The sequence below is a fragment of the Lissotriton vulgaris genome, chromosome 6, assembly GCF_964263255.1.
Source record: "Lissotriton vulgaris chromosome 6, aLisVul1.2, whole genome shotgun sequence".
NCBI classification, from domain to species: domain Eukaryota; kingdom Metazoa; phylum Chordata; class Amphibia; order Caudata; family Salamandridae; genus Lissotriton; species Lissotriton vulgaris.
Genome location: NC_141694.1, coordinates 1,894,808,045 through 1,894,831,479, shown reverse-complemented (window position 1 = coordinate 1,894,831,479; position 23,435 = coordinate 1,894,808,045). Strand labels below are relative to the sequence as shown.

Below are 23,435 nucleotides of genomic sequence, written 5' to 3'. Positions count from 1 at the left end.
CTTTAATACTCGCTCATATATAGCATAACAGTGGGTCATTGACTTATGATTTTTCCACACAAAGATATGTTTCATAAAAAACTCTTTTTATTATTATTTCATTTCATTGTTCACTTATTTAAAAGCAATCATATAACAATCTTGACTTGTATTGTCACATTACTTTTGAAAACTGTTATTTCTTTACAATGCATCAACGAGTTTCATATTACATTTTCTTATCAAAATCACAATCTGTGCAAAAAACATTTGACCTGTACACAGCAAATAATTTTTTGAATAAATAGTAGATCTTCCTCCTTAAGAAACTAGCATAAATTTTACTGAACAAACTTATCTGCCCCACACTAACACCTCATTCACATATTTAACACTCATATCACTGACACATACTGCACACATTCATACTGTTAGTTATGGGGGTCTCTAGTTGGCATAGGTAGGTACCTGGGACAAATAGGGACCCTTGAGTCTAGTCAGGGTAAGGGGGTACACTCCTAAATTAACCTCTGCTCACCCTTTTGCAGGGATTCTGCTCCTACACAGAACTGTGCACAGAGACCCAGGACCTCAGTGAATTGTGGTGGATCAAAAAACTCACCTCAGTACCTAGAAACCCTAACCAGCTAGCATCAGTGTCACATTAGCTCTTCGTCCTAAAGAAAAGGAACCAATGATTAGACAACCCAGAACATGGGGCTTAAGTTACTCTCAGGAATGGTGGGAATCAAGAACACTCTTTCGTTTTATTCTCATACCAGTCCACAACAGGAGTAAAGAGAGACAGAAGAAAGTTTAAAATATTTATTTTAACGCCGTGCTCTAATTTGCAGTATTTTTGCTACCACAAGCAGACATTTGATTAGAAATAATATGATCAGCATTGTTACAATTCCATAAAACACAAAAGGAGAAATCATATTATAATGATAATGGAAACAAGTTTTGTAATGCCTAGTATTCCACCCTCCCTAGCTAGGACTATGTGTTATAAACTATAGAAGGTCTCTTAGGCTTGAATAGGAGACCCCATACCTCCAAGATCAGTCAGAGTGAATCACATCAGGATCTGCCAAAGGCTCTCACGTACAAACGGGGGGCAAATCAGGAACGCAGAGTTCAAGTTCGAGAAACAGAATCAAGTTCAAAAATTGCCAAAGTGGAAAATTGGGAGTACATTCTGAATTATTTAACCACATATAATTTAAAAACCAAGTTGTGGTAGTTCAGTTTCAAATGCAATGAATGCGTGGAGGAGAAAAAAATCAAAAAGTTTGAGTCCAGTAACCATTTTGAAGCAGGAAAAAATGCCAGCTCAATCCAACAGTGTATAGGCACAGTACGTTGCAACTGCCTCCAATAGGAAGTCATTGTTCTCATCTGAAAACATTTCAGCCATCCAATTCAGTAATGGAAAAGAACAAACATGCTCTTCAATAGCCGTAGCCTCTAGCACCATCAGAGGACAACTCGGGTATTCTTCAATATAACTGCGTGCCAGAAAGTCATGTGCCGCAGCCCAAATATTCCAATTACATAGGACTCCATGCATCGCTGCAAAGGCCAAAATCCCGATGCCAGAACAGTGCAGTTCATGAGCAACTAAGGTACTCATCAGCCGATCATATTCTGGGTTGGGAGACACCGTATTGCAGATACAAAAATCCCGAGCCCATTCGAAAAACAGCAATCCAGGCAATGAAAGACAGGTTGCACACATGTAAAGTAGGAAATTCGAAACGATAATCCATATGCTGCACTCAAGGTAGCCAGAGGCAGCGCTCCATAGTAATCAAGCATCCGGTTGCGAAACAGCAGCAGCCGGGGCAGATTGTCGTGTTACACAGGTTGTGCAGCCATTTTTAAGCAAACAAATTAACAGCATAACACCGGCAACCAGGGCAAGAATTAACGGGAAACCGCCAAAGAGGCTTGAAAAAATGGAATGAAAAAATGCCGGTATAACACCAAATACAGTTTGGAATGAAGTCATAAGGCCAGAACTTACTACTTTAAAAAAGTGCGCCTAGCCAGTGGTCGACGAGGCATTGAAGATAGTGTGAATTAACGCTCCAAAATGGAGGGGGAGATCTGTATTCAGTAAGGCATGCACCTCTGTATGAGTATTAGACACGTGAAGGACAAATGTTTCACGTGCAGATGTAAGGGCGACTTCTTTTTGAGACAAAAGAGTCCTTATTCGACTCATCTTGTTGAACTCTGCTTTCAAGGTCGGAATGGAAGGCCAGATTGATACATCGAGCTTCCCATGCGGAGGAACGACAGACAAAACAATATTATTTAATGTGTAAATTCGGAAAGAAAGTGTGTTAATGCTATTATCTACAACTGCAAGCACTTTCTAAATTAGCTTGATCAATTGCCCTTGACCTAGAAGCATCTTCAACTTTCAACTTTTGACAAATTCCACACTTCGTTGTAAATAGCATAAATCCATCTTTTGGATCTGCCAGTTGCAGGACCTTTCATGAAGTCATTCAAATCAACATCGTCAGTCAATTTAGACAAATGAAGCTTAAGTGAAGTGTTTGAGCCAGTTCAGACATAGCTTGCCTACAGAATAGATAGTGACAGAATGGTCACTCTCAAAACGAGATCCACCCTAAGCTGTGTATAGCAAGGGGCCAAACCCAAAAAACGATGCTGGCATGAATCTGCACTTTTTTGCCATAACAACCAACCTTGGGGTTCCAAACTGGAAATGTTAAAGAACGAATTCAGTAACAGAATCTGTAAATCACTACGGCACTCACTGGTGTGATTGTTCCATTTGGGGTATTTTCCCAAATCAGGAAGAGAAGGAGCATTTAATTTTGGAGACGTAGCCAATCCAAAGCAGGTGGTTTGTGAAATAGTCGAATACAGAAACAACATATGGTTTGGGATGAGACATGCACAATGCAAAGCCTCAGTGCCTTGCACTTGCCAACTTTTAGAACCCCAAACAGTTTTAAGATCTATAGTATCTTTCCACAGCTCATATCCCCCTACTGCCAATTGGTCGATAATGGACTTTGAATATAATAATTTTGTGTGGGTGAGTCTAACCTTGGAAGAGGACTTTTCAGTCATCTTAAAATAAAATGTGTGAGGATTTGACTGATTAAAATCAGTAAAATCAGTGAACTTTTTCAAAAGTGTTTTGGAGCTGCTTTCAAGAGGAGCGGGACAATGTTCCCATTGTGTGTAGTTAACCACATTTCTAAATGTGTTTGCTTTGTGCAGAAAATGATTGCTATAGTGTTGGTAACAAAACAAGTCAGCATAATTGGCAGAATCTAAATACAAATCTTCAGCATCAAAGGCAGCATATTATTCACGGCTTAGACATCCCAATCATCAGAGCAAATATTTTGTTTAACCACATCCCCCATTGAAACACAAAGTACATTAGGGATGTTTATAACCTCTATGGGACCATGTATTTGAAATTTAACAGCATCACATACAATCCCATCTAAGACAGGCCATGCAGTGATATTCACAAAAGTATGGTCCCTCTTCATTATGTGTGAAGAGGAGTGGGGTGCCAAAGTTCCATCAATCAGTCTAATTGTAGTTCTTACTTTAACATAGTGTCCATTCATGAAATGGAAAAAATACACCACAAATCCAATGGACATGAATAAAAAAAATGTAAAAAGCACCAGCGAAACGTAGGTCCAAGGGGGAATTAAAAAATGTTTTTTAAAAAACAGGAAAAAGCGAAAATTTTGATGGGGACTTCGATGTGTTAGAGTCAGTGTCAAATGAAAAAAGTGACTGATTAGCCAAACACGTCTGCAAATTGGGCATCTACAAATCTGTGGGATAAGTATACTCAATTTTGGAGTTCTGGACTTTTTGGTTCCGTCCAGAGGTGTCAGGGTACAACACCCAAAGACCCCGGAGTCCCACCTGCCTTGGTGCACAAATGAACAGAAACACGGGCTTCTCAATGGTGGCGTCAAAGACCAAAGGTTTATTACTGCAGGGACACAGAAGTCATAGATACTACACACGGGCAGTAACCAGGAGCCTGTTCGATTTGTACAAAGTGGGTTGCTCCTTATATACCAAAAATTGTGCTCTAGGCAAATATTTCACATGTCGGTACATTCCCAAACCTTTTGTGTCTCTAAACAATAAATATTTGGCGTTACACAGGAACTGTCGATAATATCTGATACCAAACATCACGAAGAGGGGTTCCCACCAGTCCATCACAATCCCTTGTCAATATTGTATTCAAGAGCCGGACCGCCTCATCGTAAAGTTCGTTACCTCCCCCTAATAAAGGCCCAGAAGGAAAGGAGCAGAGCCAGGTGCAGAAGATAGAAAGCGGGATAAGAGATGTTTGTGGGTTGTAAATGGGCAAGGCTACCAGCTTCGGCCGCCTAATCATGATCAGGTACAATGGACAGGAAAACCAGTTCAGGTGGGCTGGCCTCGGGCAGAGGAGGCAGCCTTTGTCGAGTCATGCAGCGTCAGCGTGATCTGGTTTAAGGTGCACGTGTCATGTAAGAGGTGAATCTCCGGCTAAAGCTACGTGTCCTTAATCAAAGTGGAGTGAATGAAATGATCAGAGGCTATTGCATATGTGAGGGCAAGAAACCACAAAATGGCGGCCACGATCTAAGATGGATGCCGTGTATATATCAAAAATGTGTCAGTGGAAGGAGTGCTCTTGCTCGTAGCGTAGCGGAAACACTAGGATATACTAAATGGATCATTTGCGGTTCACTGATACCATTTTTATGTATTTCCGACAAACTTGAAAACACGGGTTCAAGTCGTCACGGAACCGTCACGGAACCTCAGACCCTCCTTTTGCCCTTACATAGGCAATTACTTAATCTATGTCTGAATCTAGTTCTATGCTCATCAGGTCAGTGACATGCTGTTGTATCATCATCCTTTCTCGTGTCTTTTCTCCAAACGCAGGTGGTTTTCTGAGACAAGTTGCAGCACAAAGACTACACAGAGCAGGACCACACTGGATAATCAGACAACATGAGAGCAGGAATACTAAGATGACACCAATGACCATTAGAATCCTCCATCCCCACGCTGAGATCAGAGTCCAAACCCACTCCATGAAGGACCAGGTTCCCTTGTCTACATGTATGGAGTCCGAAATCTTGTGCAACTTAGAGATCGCCTCGTAAACTGTTGGAGCATTATTAGGAATAAAGACACAGCAGCTCGATTGGATCATTCTGCATACCCCACCTCGATCTGCAAGTATAACATCTAGAACCATACGGTTCTGCAATGTCATGAGCCTATCCGCCTGAAGCTCAGCTGTCAGATTGCTAAGGGCACCAGCAGTTTCGGTAATAGTAGATTCAACTACCCGTGTTAGCTGACGTATGTTTCTACTATTGGCCATAGGCCCCCAGAACGGAAGGAAGCCTTTGAAGAAGTCTCCAGCTTCCTGACCAGCGGTATCTTCCTTGCTGAAAACACCTCTAGCTACTCTTGTTCTGTGGTAATCCGGTGAAGCAGTGTATGTCGGAGGTAACAATCGAGCAATATAACATGATCCTGAGAAGTCGGCAGGCAACCATGTATAAGCTCTGTCTTGACAAATGAAGTAGGTACCCCTAGCAGTGAGGAAGGCAGGGGAAGAGTTAGCTGGAAACACATAAGTCTCTACGCACTCACTCCTCCCTAGCTGAGCTCTCGGATTTCTCCCATTACCTTGCAGACAGACCTGACCTCGGTGAGGTACGACCCAGATTGGAGTTGAGCTTTTACGCTTGCTTTCTCCTAAACTAAGGCGATACTCTGAAGTATTCCAACTTAAATATACTCGCAATTCGTCTCTAGGGTAAGATGGAGTATTATTGACGTCCTTGACCATGTCAATAATTCCCTGGACTAAGGCTTTGTTGGCAGAGTTATATTTAGTGGAACGTGGTGGACGTGGAGGATAGGTTTCAAGGGCATAAACAAAGATGGTTTGGAAGGCCTGAAATGATCCATTATAGCTGTAAGGCAAAACCAAATAGGGAATACCTTTATCCATAGTGTGAGGTATCAAGCCACACACCCAGCAATCTGTAGTGTTAACTACCAGTTGGTGTTGGTGCAAGAGCTGCACAAAAGTGTTATTAATGAATTCTGAGCGTCGGGTTTGCTCATGTTCTGGAAACGAGTGAAAAGAGTGTATAGAAGAAACAGTAGAAATAGCTGGATCAAGGGGAGGCACTGTAGAAACTGGCACAAAAATCAAATTTATGCTAAAGACAATTCCACCCACCAATGTTGCTAAAACAATCAAAAATGTAATGGCACATTGCATCAAGAAACATTTGCTGTGAAGAATTCTATTAAGTCTGTTTCTGCGAACGTAAATCACATTTTCTCGTTGCAGCGCAGGAAGCTCCATCTTCTACAATCCGCTCGCGACCACTGATGATGTGTACGTAGATGAAAATGCCTCTGTCAGCCCTGGGAGTTCCCAAAACCAACAGAAAGATCGACCTTGTGTCAGACCCCTGCAAATTCAAACTAGGCACACAGCCACGACCCTACGGCTACCCAGACGGCAAGGCAATTTAAAAAAACAATAAACAATAGCAAACTTCCTGGCTGAAAAGCAAAAGTTCAATATATATATATCAAAATTACAATATGCAGTTGCCTGCTTTATTTGTCCGTTTTATGGCTTCTAAGGTTGTATCTCTTCTTCGCTGGTACTGTTTGATCGGAAAATAGTGTATCACTAGCAGCTGTTGTAGAGTTTAAGTTCGCAGATAGCAAAGTTTCTTTTGATGCTGGAGACAAATGTTCAATGTTCAAAGCAGTCTTTTCAGGAGGAGAGTCAAGTTTCAAAGTGTCAGTAATCAAATCGGCATCGCTGAAAGGGACAAATTTTGGAGTTATTTCAGATTCGGAGGCACCAATTCCCTTCTTCACCCAGTCGTCGTAGGGCAGCGGCAGTGGAACACGCTTTACGTGAGAAGCGTGAATCCAGTTCTTCCGGCCAGCAACACGTACAGCTGTCCTCGTTGCCAGCAGGACCTGGAAGGGGCCGATGTAGCGAGGCTGAAGATTCTTTGTCCTCGCGAAGTTCCGGACCACAATGAAGTCACCCGGTTTCAGTTGATGCCCTGGACTCTCCGGAGGCTTTGGCAAAGCATCAAAGACCTGTTGATGAATAAGACTTAATTTAGCAGTCAAGTCGTAAAGGTAGTCTATTAACATAGGATATTCAATGGAGCAAAACCTTTTAGGCCTTGGCACACCCCAGATATTTGCTGGGCGGCCAAACACAATCTCATATGGAGAAAGCCCTATTCTAGAATGCACTGTTGCTCTCGTTGATAACAAAGCCAAAGGAAGTGCGTCTGGCCAAGCCAAACCTGTGGATGCTTGTATTTTGGCTATTTTAAGCTTGAGGGTGCCATTGTAACCCTCGACTAAACCAGCTGACTGGGGATGGTTCGCACTATGAAATTTTTGTTTCAAACCTAGACCAGCACACACACTCTGCATAACTTTCCCTATAAACTCACTTCCGTTATCTGACCATACAATCCGTGGCATTCCGTACCTAGGGAAAAATTCTTTTAGAAGAATTTTGGCAGTAGATAGAGCAGTGTTGTCCTTTAGTGGGTATGCTTCTATCCACCTGGAAAAAGCACAAACTACCACCAGGACGTATTTTAAATTGTTGCAGCGTTCCATGTGAATGAAGTCTAACTGAATCACTTCAAAGGGACAGGAAGGAGGAGCAAAATGACCAGCTGGAGTTGGAGTTCCCTTGCCAGGATTATGCATCAAGCACACCATACAATTTTTCACCACTCTCTCTGCACACTTACTGATTCCCTCATTCTTCCAGACCGGAGCTAACATTTTACATATCCCTTTAGAACTTATGTGCGCCACTCCATGCGCCATCGTCACTACTGCAAGCACATACGCATCAGGCAACATCCAACGCTGCTGTTCTGTCAAATCGATCCAACATCCATTCGAGTCCAATTTGCCCGTACTTTCTCTCCATACACGTTTCTCTTCCTTAGTCGCTTCTTTCTGAATCTCTTTCACACTTTCCATAGTGTCCTCACACATTCCAGACTCAGCAATCCATCTTGCAGACGTGGCAACATACATTCTACTCATCATGTCTCTAGCTGTTTGTTTAGCGGTTTCATCGGCAAAGGCATTCCCACGACCAACATCATCCGTGATTGCTTTATGAGCACTGCACTTCACAATCGCAACTTCAGTCGGTAAGGTTAGAGATTCCAACAAGTCGTTAACTAGCTGACCATGCTGAATCTTAGTCCCATGGGACGTAATGAAACCCCTTTCTCTCCACAACCGGCCAAAACTATGGGCCACGCCAAATGCGTACTGACTATCTGTAAACACATTCACTCTCTTTCCCTCAGCTAAAACACACGCTCTCGTAAGAGCTATTAATTCTGCTGCCTGGGCAGAATTCTGACTCACTCTTGCAGTCTCCACAATCGTCTTCAAAGTCGTTACCGCGTAGGCAGCAGTCACATCACCATTCTCCAATTTAAAACAAGACCCGTCCACATACAGCGTACCATCCGGGTCGGATAGGGGAGTATCCCTCAAGTCGATGCGACCTTTTGTCTCTTCCTCCGTTTTGAAATAACAGTCATGTGGCTCAGAATCACTCGACTCTTGATCAGTCGGCAACAATGTTGCTGGATTCAATACATTGCATCTTTTGATCTGAATATGACTCGCTAATAACGTCAGCTCGTAACCAGATAATCTCGCACTAGTGAGGTGTTGTGTCTTCGTTCGGTTCATGAGTGTATCCACTGCATGAGGAACCATGACCACTAGCATATTGTTCATCACCAAACCAGCTGATTGTCGAATGGAAGCTGCAGCTGCCGCTGTAGCCCTCAAACAACTAGGCAATGCTCTAGCTACCGGATCTAGTGTTGATGAGAAATACGCACAAGGGCGTTGTTTGTCACCAAACTTCTGTGTCAGAACACTCAACGCGCAACCTTCTCTTTCGTGAACGTAGAGCGTGAATGGCTTGCTATAATCAGGTGTACCCAATACAGGAGCTGAACACAGTGCTTTTCGTAATTCAATAAAACTCTCTTGACATTCATCAGACCATGGCACCGGACTCGGAACATTTTTCCCAGTCAAAGCTACCAATGGTTTCGCTAAAAGAGAAAAATTTGGAATCCACTGCCTACAGTAGGAGGTAATACCTAGAAAGGCACGTACTTCCCTCTGTGTGCGTGGAACACTCATCTGCGTAATTGCTTTTATTCTTTCTGGGGTCAACTTCCTTCCCTCCTTTGATAAGAGGTGACCTAGGTAGGTTACTTCTTGGCAGCAATATTGCATTTTGGAAGGGGACACCTTATGATTCAAATTAGACAAATGATGCAATAGTGAAATTGTAGCTGCTTTGCAAGTTTCCTCGTCATCGGCAGCCACTAAAAGATCGTCTACGTACTGTACTAGGGCAGAACCTGGAGGAAGAACAAAAGAATCTAGCTGACTTTTTAAAGCTTGACTGTAAATGGATGGACTTTCACAATAGCCTTGTGGAGCGCGTTTAAATCTGAAACTGCGACCTCCTAAACAGAAGCCGAAAATATCCCTACTTTCTTCAGCTATCGGAATGCTGAAAAAGGCATTCTTGAGGTCTATAACTGAGAACCACGTAGCTGTGGCAGGAATCAATGTTAACAAGGCAGTAATGTCTGGCACTACAGGAAACTGCGGAATTACAATCTTATTAACTTCTCTAAGGTCTATGACAAACCTATAAACTGGAGGCTTTGTAGGATCTGTTCTTTTCAAGATCGGTAATACAGGACTGTTACAGACATTTCCTCGCGTTTCTTCAACCACACCTTTTTTAATCAAATCTTGCACGATTAGTAAAAGTGCACGTTCTCCTTCACTCGAGATTTTATATTGAGGAATTCTTGGAAATTTTACATTCGCTTTCAAAGTTACTACATATGGTGGAATTTCTAGTAGACCTACATCATTGGGACCAGTCGCCCAAAGAGAATCAGGGAGTGAGCGCAGCTCTGGCGGGAGTGCGTCCATTGACAAGTACATCGGAGAGGTGAGTCTTTTACCCAAAGTAAGCTGTACTCCTTCCGGAGAACAGTACAATGTCGCATATAGTCGTTTTAACAAATCTAAACCAAGCAGATTTTCATTACAACCTGTCGTCAAAATCAGGGGTGCTTTCAATTGACACGGTCCAACGGAAATAGACAAAGGACCAGATATCGGGTTGTACACAGGGGCGCCTGAAAAACCTACGGAAACATTTGTTGAGCCAGACAAAGGTGCGCCAGGGAGTTTCGCATGCATGATAGAACTTTTCGCTGCACCAGTATCCAACAGAAACGGTTCGACTACACCTGATGTTGCTACTGCGACATAAGGCCCACTCTGATCCACTGGAACTGATACTACTCCCTCTCTCTGTCCATGGCTGTCCTAGTACCCATTTTGTTGGAATCCCTCATCAACTTCACAATAATCCTCAACAAGATATTGCTGAGATCTATTTTGTTGGGCAAGTTGTCCATTTCTCTGATCAAAGTGATTGGAGGGACGATCATTCGTCTGTGGAGGTATAGCACCTCGCCCTCGACCTCTAGAATTCTGCGCATAACCACCACGACCTCTCTGAGCTGCTGCTGCATTATTTTGCGCTAAGATCGGACATTCATTCTTGTAGTGACCCTCTTTCTTACAGTACGCACACTGATTCCACTGATATTGAGGCCTTGATGTTCTATAATCTGTCCTTTGATATGAGTTTTGCTGCGTATTAGTCTGATTCGTACGAGGCGGATACGCCTGCTGCAAAAGAACTTTAGTTTTTAAATCTTTCGTTTTCTTCTCTGATTTCTCTTTTTCCTCTTTATCCCTATTTTCGTAGTACTGTGCAGTCGCAAGTATTTGCGCTGTCGTAGATACAGCCCACGCACTTTCTGAGTCTTTCAATTTGTTGCATAATTCAGGTAACAAATTATGCACAAATTTATCGACAAAGAGTCTTTGTCCCCCTTCTGTGCTCATATCCTGACCACTATGATCTACAAAAGTCTCTTCGAACCTCGTGAAGAAGTCCGAGACGCTTTCGTCTTTCTTCTGTCTACACGCTGACAACTTATCCCAATTAACACGCAATGCTGGCATCAGAGTCTTCATTAAATCAATTATTCTACCTGGCAGATTAGCAATCAAAGGTTCGGGTTTCGCACCACCTATTTGTTGAGCATCTGCTGCAGTGATAGCTGCCCAATCACCACCTAAAGCAGCCTGATGATCCTCTCTACGAATTTTAGCCCACACTGGTTGCGGAACTACATTACCAAACAACATATCAATGTCGGCTAAGTTCATTATACAAGCCTCAACTGTCTGTGTCAATTCCTTGTAATATCCGGCTGGATTTTTACGTGGATCTGGCAAGGCCTGTTTTACTGCCAACACTTCTGCTCGCTTCCATGGAATATGTATCCATACTCTTTGGAACTGTGCTGGAGCAGCTGCAATTCCTGCATTATCATCACGTTGTACTGCTTCGCGCCAAATTGGAGGAACCTCCCTCATAGGATATTGGCGACTTAGCTTCACTTTACCTTTTTCTAAATCTCTCGGTGAACGAAGAGATGGATCATTTCTAAAACTTAAAATGAGTTCCATCGCTTGCTTTATATTCTCACCCACTATCATTCCAGCAGCAAACTCCTTTTGAACTTTAATTAAATCTTCCAAATCTGATTCGACATCGTCTTCTTCTATTTCTTCACGTAACAACGAGCACATCTCGTCGAAGACGTATCGTTGCGTTGGTTCTCCCCATTGCATAAATGTCTCTAACACATCTCTCGTATTATATCTTCTAACTTTCGTAATCCATCTGAGAGCCGTGGAGTCTAAAACTCCCCGTTCCTCAGTACTTGGAAGCTGACTCCGTCTCTGAACAGAGTCAGGGGTAGGAGTCTTAATCAAGGTTTTATATATAGGAGACAGCATATTAGTAACGGAATCAGTGATTCTTCGACGAACAGAAAGTGGAGTTAGTACACTCGCAGACATAGAGAATGCAGTAGAGGTAGGAATAGATGACGAAACAGTAGGAGTATCGAGGAAAATAGTTTGAGGACTAGTAGGTACAGTGGTAGGTATAGGAGCTGGCAGTGCGGGAAGAGGAGGAGCTGTAGGAACATTTACATTCACCACAGGAAGTATAGGAACTCGATTCTGAGGAATAGGTGCAGGAACACCAGGTTGTCCAGCAACCGGCAATTGTACATTCGGGATGAGTGGAGCCGTAGCACCTTGTGCATACGGTGGAGGTGACCGTAACAGATAAGATAGCAGAGGATCGTTTTCGGAATCCTCCAGTATCTTAGCCATTTTTGATGGCAAGGCAGGATAGCACTTGTCAATCGCTAAGTTATGCTCTCTAATGGCTACATCTATGGCCTTCTCACACTCGTTAGCCTGCAACTGTTTAGTCGCTTGCTCTAGAGTTAATTCTTCTTGTTCTTTTTGCTCTTTCTTCAACCTTTTCATTTCTCTCTGTTTGGATTCTTTCCGCCAATAACGAAAAGAGTCAAACATTGCCGGCCGGGCTTTCTTCCTAAACAATTTCGCTTCTAAGTTGTCGAGAATCTCTTGTTCAAAACTACCATGCAGTGGCCAACTAAGGACACCATCCTTCTTACAATAACGGACCCATATCTCATTATAAGTTATAGGACCCACACCATACTTACAGTATAAATCATATAGGGGAGTCCCAATCGGAGGAACCAGACAAGAGTCCTCTAATTGTGAGTCACTGTTGCAACTAAAACAAGACAACATTTTCCGACTTACCATTTTCAGTCCGAAACACAAAACAAACAAACACGAAACAAATTGTGCACTTGAACCAAGAACTTAGGCCTACCAAAACCAAACTAATGTATCGATACCCAAACTGAACCAAATAGATTATCGTAATCAGAACAACTAGTGATAATCTTACGAAACCAAACCAAACCAAGAACCGATCAAGGATTTTTAACAATCCTCACAAAATAACCAGCTAGCTATCACTAAATACTTAACTGAGGCACTGAAGACGTCACCAAGGAGAAACCCGTCACGTTTCGCCGTACTAAGGACTGCACCACTTCGGGTCCAAGACAGGGCGACGGTCAAGGCAACGGCCCACTGCAGCCGTCCTGAACGGGAACCCTCGTGGAAGAGAACTTCAGGGCCACTTTTGCGATATGCCGGGATCGATGAAGTGGGGCGCCTCCCTCAGGAATCTTCACACGAAGCTTCTCGAACTCTTCAGGCTTTTGGACCGGTACCGAATGACGTCGCCCCACGTTGGGCGCCAATTGGAGTTCTGGACTTTTTGGTTCCGTCCAGAGGTGTCAGGGTACAACACCCAAAGACCCCGGAGTCCCACCTGCCTTGGTGCACAAATGAACAGAAACACGGGCTTCTCAATGGTGGCGTCAAAGACCAAAGGTTTATTACTGCAGGGACACAGAAGTCATAGATACTACACACGGGCAGTAACCAGGAGCCTGTTCGATTTGTACAAAGTGGGTTGCTCCTTATATACCAAAAATTGTGCTCTAGGCAAATATTTCACATGTCGGTACATTCCCAAACCTTTTGTGTCTCTAAACAATAAATATTTGGCGTTACACAGGAACTGTCGATAATATCTGATACCAAACATCACGAAGAGGGGTTCCCACCAGTCCATCACAATCCCTTGTCAATATTGTATTCAAGAGCCGGACCGCCTCATCGTAAAGTTCGTTACCTCCCCCTAATAAAGGCCCAGAAGGAAAGGAGCAGAGCCAGGTGCAGAAGATAGAAAGCGGGATAAGAGATGTTTGTGGGTTGTAAATGGGCAAGGCTACCAGCTTCGGCCGCCTAATCATGATCAGGTACAATGGACAGGAAAACCAGTTCAGGTGGGCTGGCCTCGGGCAGAGGAGGCAGCCTTTGTCGAGTCATGCAGCGTCAGCGTGATCTGGTTTAAGGTGCACGTGTCATGTAAGAGGTGAATCTCCGGCTAAAGCTACGTGTCCTTAATCAAAGTGGAGTGAATGAAATGATCAGAGGCTATTGCATATGTGAGGGCAAGAAACCACAAAATGGCGGCCACGATCTAAGATGGATGCCGTGTATATATCAAAAATGTGTCAGTGGAAGGAGTGCTCTTGCTCGTAGCGTAGCGGAAACACTAGGATATACTAAATGGATCATTTGCGGTTCACTGATACCATTTTTATGTATTTCCGACAAACTTGAAAACACGGGTTCAAGTCGTCACGGAACCGTCACGGAACCTCAATTTCATCAAATGAATCACCAGCCGGGGGATTCATTAAAGGATTTCTAACTGTAGGCATCTCAATAGCAACGTTAGGGCTGGTGGTAGGTGTCGGAGCCAAAACAGAATTTCTCGGCATTGCTGGACAAGAGACCGCAGATGTCATACTAAGAAGAATCGCCCACTCTGTGCAGTTTGACATTGTCAATGGAGATGTACCAGTTTTTCTTTCGAGCAGGAAGGGGAGGTAAAATGACTGTTCTTGTACCCTGCATGCCAAGCACAGGAACTGGAGCACAATAGGAGGGGCCGAATTCCTTCTTGTTCTCGACCTTCTCTCGGACCAGTTCACCAACTCGGGGTCTGCAGGGCAGCATCAGATGTGGAGGGCATGTGTTTCTTTGCAAGACTGTCATGGGTCTTTTGTAGATTCTGGAAAACAGCACAATGTTCATCTACGTCTAAGGGAGCGGCAGACACCGCCTGGTACATGTAACTGCTGCAACCAAATATGTTGCTACTGTTGTTTTTGCCGCTTCATCAGCGAGGCTATTGCCAACAGCGTGAACTCCAACATGCTGGTGACCAAGAGTATGAATCACAAACATGAGTGGCAGCCGTTCTTTAAGCTCAGCCACTCGAACCCAGATCATTTTGTGTTTTATTGTGCTACTTTTGGAATCATGATAGTAATTTTGAGTCCAAAAGAACAAATTGTCATTGTAAGACTGAACACAGTAGTAAGAGTCACTTACGATAAAAGTAGTCACACTAGGATCAGCGTACTCCAATGCAAGCATCAGAGCACGGAGCTCTGCCAATTGGGTGGTACAGTCCCCTAAAGTCTGTGTATGTACGACATCGGACTAGAATTCACCATTCACCATAGTACCAACCACTATTGCACACGCCGAAGAATAAGCATGCTTTGACCGTGGCCAGTTGCGCCGAACCGTCAGTGTAAATGATACAATGGAAATCCTCAAGCGGGCGCATGGTCGGAGGAGCCGGATGAACGAATTCATACTGTAAATACTCCTGAGTCTGCAAAGAGGAGTCAAAAATTAACGTGACATCCGGAGATGGCCCATTGGCCCATGGCCACTTCCCATTCACCTTCGCCTCACTCAGAACCACCTAGCATTCAGAAAGCAACTTAAAACCTGGATATTCGACAAGTAATTCCCCACCCTTCTCCAAGCGCCTTGAGACCCTCTGGGTATGTAGCGCGCTATCTAAATGAACTGAATTGAATTGAATTTAATTGACCGTGGGTGCAAAGCTTTTGCATTCGGTACACTGGCTTTTGTCACTGCCTCCAGGGCAGGATACAGAGTAACTACCAAAATGCGTTTTCCCTGTAATAGTGCACGTTCTTTCAGAATTGCCATTTGCACTGCTGTCAAAACATTTTCCACAGTGGAAAACTGCAGCTCAGCCGAAGGGTACAGGTGTGACTTGTAAGCCATAGGGACTGTGTCACCCTCATTAAAAGTCAGGTACGTTAAACCCACAGCTCCTGGTATGATTCTTATCACCAGGTTAGTGTGGTTATCACGAACCAATTGGAATTTAGATTCTAGAAGATCAGCCTGCAAAGATTGCAAGATGGCTGAATGAGCCGGCAGCCAGCAAGATTTGGAGAAAGTAGTTTGTACCATAGCGTAAAGAGGCTTCATAAGCTGGGCATATTTGGGAATGTAAGTACGCCCGAAGTTCAAAAAGCCCAGTAAAGATTGTATTTTTTCAGAGTCGTAGGAGCGGGCAACTGTGAGCATTTCTCCAAGAAGTGAGGTGCTAAACCTCGGCCTTCATTGTTGAGTTCATAGCCCAGGAACAACACTGTGTACTCTGCAATGTGAGACTTGACAAAGTTAAATTTGTAACCGAAGTCCGCAAACTGACAAATTATAAGATCAATGCAACACAGATGCAACCACAATTCGTCGTCTGTGAGATACATTTCATCCACATACGAACACGCATCAGGGTTGAGTCCCTCCAAAAGAGAGACAATGGGGGCAGCAAAGACGCCTGGACTGTTCTTGTAGCCCATCGCTAAAAGTATGAAGTGCCTTTGTTTGCCGCCACAGGTAAATGCTGTCTATTGACTACTAATAAAGGACAGATTGTGGCTGAAAAAGCCATTGGATGTGTCAAGTGTGGTTTTGAACCGTTTACGCACGAGACTATCCACAAGGGCAGAATTGTGAGTATTCTGTACCGCGCAGGTCCGGCAATTGGAGTTTAAGTGCCGGTAATCCAATACCAAACAGTACGAGGCATCAGGCTTGGTCACAGTAAAAAGAGGATTATTCATCGGAGACACACATGTTTCAATCACACTTTGATATTTCAATTTTTCGAGGATTTCTGCTCCGGGAGCTTTCGCTTCATGTCGCATGGGGCATTGGGGTTGAGGCTGTGGCATAGACCGTATAGGAATCTCATGTTGGGGGGAAAATCTGTCCCATCCACAGGAAGTACAGTACAAAGCAGGTGCAAGCACCTTAGCCCACTGTTCTGCAAAACGCAGAGCCTGCTCCTTTGGCACAGTGTGCGCGAAACTATAGAGGATTACCTCCTCCCCTCTCGGAGCAGCGAGAACAAAAGGTGGGAGCCAGTCAGCCTCCGCCAACAAAATGTCATAAGTAGTTGTTAGATTTTTCCAAATTACCCCTTTTTATAGTACGTTGTATGTCACCTTCAATTAAAAGAACTATTTCATGAAGTCATTCAGGGGAGCCACTCTAGTGTCAGCAGTCTGAACAGCGACAAACTTGTCAGTTGCTGTCACCTTCAGAAATGGACACAATGCTTCCCGTACTACTGTAATTTCCGCAGCGCAGCCTAACAATGTCAGGTTCCGAAGCTGTGTTCTCACTATCCGTGGCATATCTCGCTGTTAATGAGGCAACTTTCTTTTTCTGAAACTCTTTTTCTGAAACTGGGGTCTTTGATGTGGAAAGTCGTCCTGCTTGCCTTTACCGTCTTTTGGGCGGGGCTGTTCACGGCTTTGCTGGGCACCCCAACCTCTGCCTTTGTCTCTTCCACTGGTGGGCGAGACTGCGGTTTCCTGCAAAGAGCGAGGAGAACGTTGATCAGGAACCTGAAAACGATCAGGTGACTTAATAGTAGCGTGGTCGCGCAAGTCATACGTGCGCTCAGTAGATGCAGGTATCGGTGAAGCAGGATCGGACCCCTGTTTCTCTTGCTGTTTCCCCTGTTTTTTATTCCAATTCTGCTTTGGAACAAAGGGGCGATCATCTCTGTCAGACTTCGCCGCCTGTGTTTGCTTTTGCGCTGTTTCAGCAAAAGGCTTAACACCTAAACTATTGCGGCCAATGGTCTTATATGCCGCTGTAATAATTTTCGGTAACTAACAGGGTTTCTCAGCATCGGGGACATCGCACTAAGCATTAAACACCTGGAACCTTACCGCATCTCCCTTAACATTAGCAAGGATGAGATCGGAAACTATGTCAAACACTCCAATGAGTCTCATTTCCAATTCAACAGCCGCCTCCGGTCCGTGCTCATCCTGAACACGCTTAATGACGGAGGGCAGGACAACCATGGATGGAGTGCCAAAGCACTTAGCATAAACTGCCGCAAATATCAGACCCCATGTGGTACAATCAGTCACTTCAAGCACTAAGTCTTTCTGCAAACTAATTGTAAGAATCCTGTGTTTCTCCACAGGAGTCGTATTAGGAAATACTGCCTCCAGTTGGTCACATTTCTCGGCAAGCCAAAAAGGCATTTCATCCTTATCTTGGGGACGCTTGCCCATAACTGCATTAACCATAACGGGACTAAGCTTCATTCCGCTCGGTCCAACTGGATGCGCCGCAGCTCCAGGTGCCCAGCCCTGGAAGTTGTGGGTAATGTATTGCACCAAGGTCCTCATAACCCTTAAGGCAGAGGTATAAAGGGGCCTCAATTCACCAACAGGAACCACCCTGGCAAGGGAGTGTTGGGTAAATCCTGCCAAAACAGGCCAAGAAGCACCTGGGATGGACAAAGGACCTAACCGAACTGCTGTTAGAGAGTGGGGAAGGGTGCCATTAAACCAAACCCGATGCTGCTAAGCAGAAATCGGAATCTCCTGTGTCCTATATGGAGTGTACTCCAGAGGCACAGCAGTTGGAGTGTAAACATGAAACATATTGCTATCTGTATTCACCGCAGGGAACGTAACCCATGAGTAGTAAATCTCAAACGGGTATGCCACGTCAGCACTCACCGCAAAAACAACTGCCATGCCCTCTAAGAGAATGACATAAGCCTGCAAATGATTGCAGACTGCCATCCGACTATGCTGGGGTATATCAATCTCACCCATAATGATAAAGACAATAAAAAAGTAACGTAGCACAACTGGGTAGTAATGCAATAGAAACCATTTTAAATCATCAAGCTTGAAAAGACCTATTTAACCATAGGCAGGTTTATCAGTCACCACTGTCAACCGGAAATAACAGTGAAGGGGCCGTGGACTGATATAAGCTCTACTCGAGTGTCTCAAAAATAAGACCACTAAGTTGGGTGTGTCATATTGCAGGGATTTTGCTCCTACACAGAACGGTACACAGAGACCCCCCAGGACCTCAGTGAATTGTGGTGGACCAAAAAACTCACCTCAGTACCTGGAAACCCTAACCAGCTAGCATCAGTGTCTCATTAGCTCTTCGTCCTAGAGCAAAGGAACCAATGATTAGACAACCCAGAACATGCGACTTAGGCTATACTCAGGAATGGTGGGAATCAAGAACACGCTTTCATTTTATTCTCATTCCAGTCCACAACAGGAGTAAAGAGAGACACGAGAAAGTTTTTTAAAAAAATGTTAATGCCGTGCTCTAAGATGCAGTGTTTTAATAACACAAGCAGACATATGATTAGAAACAATATGATCAGCATTGTTAGAATTCGATAAAACACAAAAGGAGGAATCATATTATAATGATAATGGAAACAGGTTTTGTAATGCCTAGTATTCCACCCTCCCTAGCTACTACTATGTATTATAAACTATAGAAGGTCTCTTAGGCTCGAATAGGGGACCCCATACCTCCAAGATCAGCCGGAGGGAATCACATCAGGATCTGCAAAAAGCTCTCTGGTAACTGATTTTTCCAAGTGCCTGAAATTATGCCTACAGTGCAATATTAAAGGCGCCAGAATCACCGTTGGCTACAACTGCATGTGAGTTAGGTCTAAAACGTGAGCCGATCAGCCTAAACAACAGCCACAGTGTTATATAACCTTGGCGGCTTTAGCACACACCTTGCAGACTAAGATCACGATGTAAGTCTAGGGATGCAGAAAACAAGTTGTTCTCATGTGAAGCAAATCACACAGCCTAACTTACAACAACATCTATATTGTGTGTTGTGTGCAAAAGCAGCAAAAGGCAAAATGGCGTTTAAACTTCTAATAAGCCTATATTAACATAGCAATGTGCGCAAACGAGGCTCAGCCCTCACTACAACCCCCATGGTAGCTTTTTTTTTTTGTAGAGTTTTATATAACGCAAACTTGACCCATAACTGAATCAGGTATCAGAGCGCTTCACATAGTACCAGTTACATTACATGAGGACACACATTCATTTTTGTTAGGCACGGGGAGATTAAGTGATGTGCCCAGAATCACAGGATGTTACGCGTCGTTACTAAGACTGGAATCCAGTTTCCCAGGTCGAACGCCCTAGCCGTTAGGCCAACTCCTCTTGGCACGAGCAGACAGGCTTATCCCAGAGGCAGTGTGTAAAGCATTTGTGAGCACATACAGTAACCCAGTGACAACACTACAGATGTAAACCACACAAGTTGGATTATAAAAATAAGTATTTTTATATAGACTTAACTCAAGACCAGAAATGACAAAAATCCTTAATACTGTACTTTACAAATGGTAGAATTAGCTTAGTTCTCTTCAGATGTAAAATGCAACACTTTGAGTCAATATACCTTAGGATGTGTAACGCTATACAACGAAAGTGTTGCAGGGAAGGTGATGCGTCGGGTCCCTACAGCTGCGTAGGGGATGCGTTGGTTCTTCTCTGTGAGGGGAGGAGATGCGTTGGTTTGTTACTGCGTTTCCGTGGCGATGCAGGCCCACAAGGCCATGATACGATGAAGATCCTGTGCAATTAAACAAAGATTGTATCTTTCTCTTGGATGCGACACGATGCATGCATGCCCGACGGTGACTCAACTAATCTTCTGAGCTACAACAGGCCCTGCGACATGCTTCCCGGTAATGCGGCGGCAGCTGATACAACGTCGATCCTCTTCTCCGGCGATGCGGGCGTTTCGGCTATGATGCGGCAGCTGCTGCGGCGGCAACACGCTTCTCCGTTGATGCAGCAGCATCTGATGCATCGTCGATCCACTTCTCCGGCGATGTGAAGACAGCTGCTGCGGTGGTGACACACTTCTTCGTGAGTCGCGCTTTCAGCTCCTTGCGACACGCAGTTCCTCAGAAGGCCCAAAACAACTGTAGGCACTTCCAAATAACTCTTGGGGAGCTGGTGGGTGAAGTCTGTTGTCCCTGAGACTCAGTAGGTGTCAAGCTCTTTCTCAAGTGGTATTTCAAAACACAGAATGTTAAAACTAACTTCACTAAAAGATGTATTTTATCATTCTGAGTTCAGGCATCCTAAACTCGAATTTCTACCTGGTTCCCTGAATCAGTTAGGATTATAAGATGTAATAATCAAACTGCCCATTCTGGCAGAACACGTAGCCTTGCAGTAGTGAAAAACTAAAATGGCTGTAATGCACTATTAGGACATTCCACACACATCAGGGCTCGTCCTACCTTTTACCTACAATGCACCCTGCCCTTGGGCCAACCATAGGGGTGACTAATATGCAGCAAAGGGAAGGTTAGGGACTGGCAAGTGGGTGCACTTGCCCAGTCAACATGACAGTACCAGACTGCGCACAGGCTCTGCAATGGCAGACTTGAGACACTCTTTACAGGCTGATTCTGTGGGTGGCGCAACCAGTGCTGCAAGCCCACCAGCAGCATTTGGATTTACAAGCCCTGGGCACACGCAGTGCACTGTACTAGGGTCTGACAAGTAAACCAAACCAGCCAATCATGGAGTCACTAATCCATACATCGATTTACAATAGGGAGAGCATATGCACTTTAGCACTGATCAGTAGTGGTAAAGTGCTCAGAGTCATAAAACAGCCAACAAAAGGTCAGATAAAATAAAGGAGGAAGGCAAAAAGTAAAGGGATGACCCTGCAAAAAGGGCCAAGTCCAACACATACTCCCCAGTACGGCATAGCACACACAGATGAAAACCGGTCCTCGGAAGCTTGTTTCCGGTCCAGGGAAGACATGGCTTGGCAGGTCGGGCTGGACTGTTCCCATGAGGCACAGGGTCAGACTGATTTGCATATAGCCATGTCTGAACTGGGGTGGCAGAGTGGGCTAAAGAACGGCGATGGATTAAACCCAGATCTTTTGACTGGGTGTGAGTGTTTGATTGATTCAGATGCTCCATCCATCACCCCCCCTTTTATACCGCTTTTGGCCACCATAAGTGTGGCAGGGTATGCTCAGACATGAGTCCCTTGCTCACTTTGCCACTGGATTCAAGCAAGCCGGGCTGAAGATGGCTGGAATGCCAGAAACCGGTCCTCGGAAGCTTGTTTCCGGTCCAGGGAAGACATGGCTTGGCAGTTCGGGCTGGACTGTTCCCATGAGGAACAGGGTCAGACTCATTTGCATATAGCCATGTCTGAACTGGGGTGGCAGAGTGGGCTAAAGAACGGTGATGGATTAAACCCAGATCTTTTGACTGGGTGTGAGTGTTTGATTGATTCAGATGCTTCGTCCATCACCACCCCCTTTTGAAGAACCGGGTTTTTATAGAACCCAGCGGCACCAGGGGTAACGCCCGATGTCTTCGGATTCACCTCTCTTGGCAAACAGAGACACGGGACACTTATAGGTGAGGTCAAAGAACCAAGTTTATTGGCTGCAACCAGGAACAGAGATCTACGAAGCACAACACGGGTGGTTCGCCAGTAACTGCACAAATTCATAGAGCAAGGCATCGTCTTTTATGCGAAAAATTAGGCCTTAGGCAAACATTCCTGGCTAGCATCAGTTACGTACAAAATGACCAATGAAATAGTGACATTTCAAACATAGCACATGACGACAATCCCACTTTCTGTTGTCCAGCCCACCAGGTATGACCAAGCAAAAACCAACATTCCTGTTCGGACGGGCCGGACAAACCCATCATAAAGACCTCAACCCATATCAGTTATTAAGCCATAAAGGAAGGAACAGAAACAGATGTAGAACAAGATAGAAGGGGGTGTGCGTGTACCATAAATTCAGCAGTGTCCTGCTCTTTGATCTCTATCTGACCAGCTGCCTAACAAGGAACTGGCTCAACAAGTTTAGCCTCGGTCAAGGGAGTCAGTTCGGCCAGGTCACACAAAAGTCAGCTAAGGTGTACGTGTCCCAAGGAATCGTTCAGCCATAGTCATCGGCCTATGTGAGGGCAACCACACAAAATGGCTGTCATACACAAAATGGAACCCGAGGGTTCACAACGGAATCCCTGAATACGTAGTGTTCCCATTGATCGGAAATGACGAAAACACTTGTACGTACCGCACTTATCATTTGCGGTTCGCTGATACCAAAATCGTCTATATCCGACGAACTTTATTGAACGGGTTCGGGACCACATAACCACAGACCCCTAAATCACAGAACCACACTTTTGTACCGTTAATAAGTACGTAGGGCTGAGAGACAGAAGTCTGTGAGATCTGGGGCTGTTGGCATAATGGTTTAGAAAACTGTGGGCATTGCATAATAATGGCCTCATGGGTTAGGAACAAATTCATTCACTCGCTAGGTCTTTTGCGGGAGCGGTACAAGTTCTTTATTCATTCATGGTGTATTTCTCTAATGGGAGCGCTACGAATATTTGTTAATTCATTGTGTGGTTCCAGAATGGGAGCTCTATGCGTGCTGTATTCATTAATTGTGTGATTTTGCAATGGGAGCTCTGGATGTGCTTTATTCATTAATTGTGCGG

The 23,435-nt window shown here is 44.4% G+C and overlaps 1 protein-coding gene across 1 annotated transcript in view; it reads left to right on the top strand.

Moving 5' to 3' along the window:
- LOC147709813 (NACHT, LRR and PYD domains-containing protein 3-like) overlaps positions 1–23,435 on the top strand; it is a 453,703-nt gene that overhangs the window by 242,570 nt on the left and 187,698 nt on the right. The window contains exon 7 of the mRNA XM_086926111.1: positions 4,314–4,325. Coding sequence (XP_086782237.1) covers positions 4,314–4,325 — 12 coding nt within the window. The remainder of the gene's footprint in view (positions 1–4,313; positions 4,326–23,435) is intronic.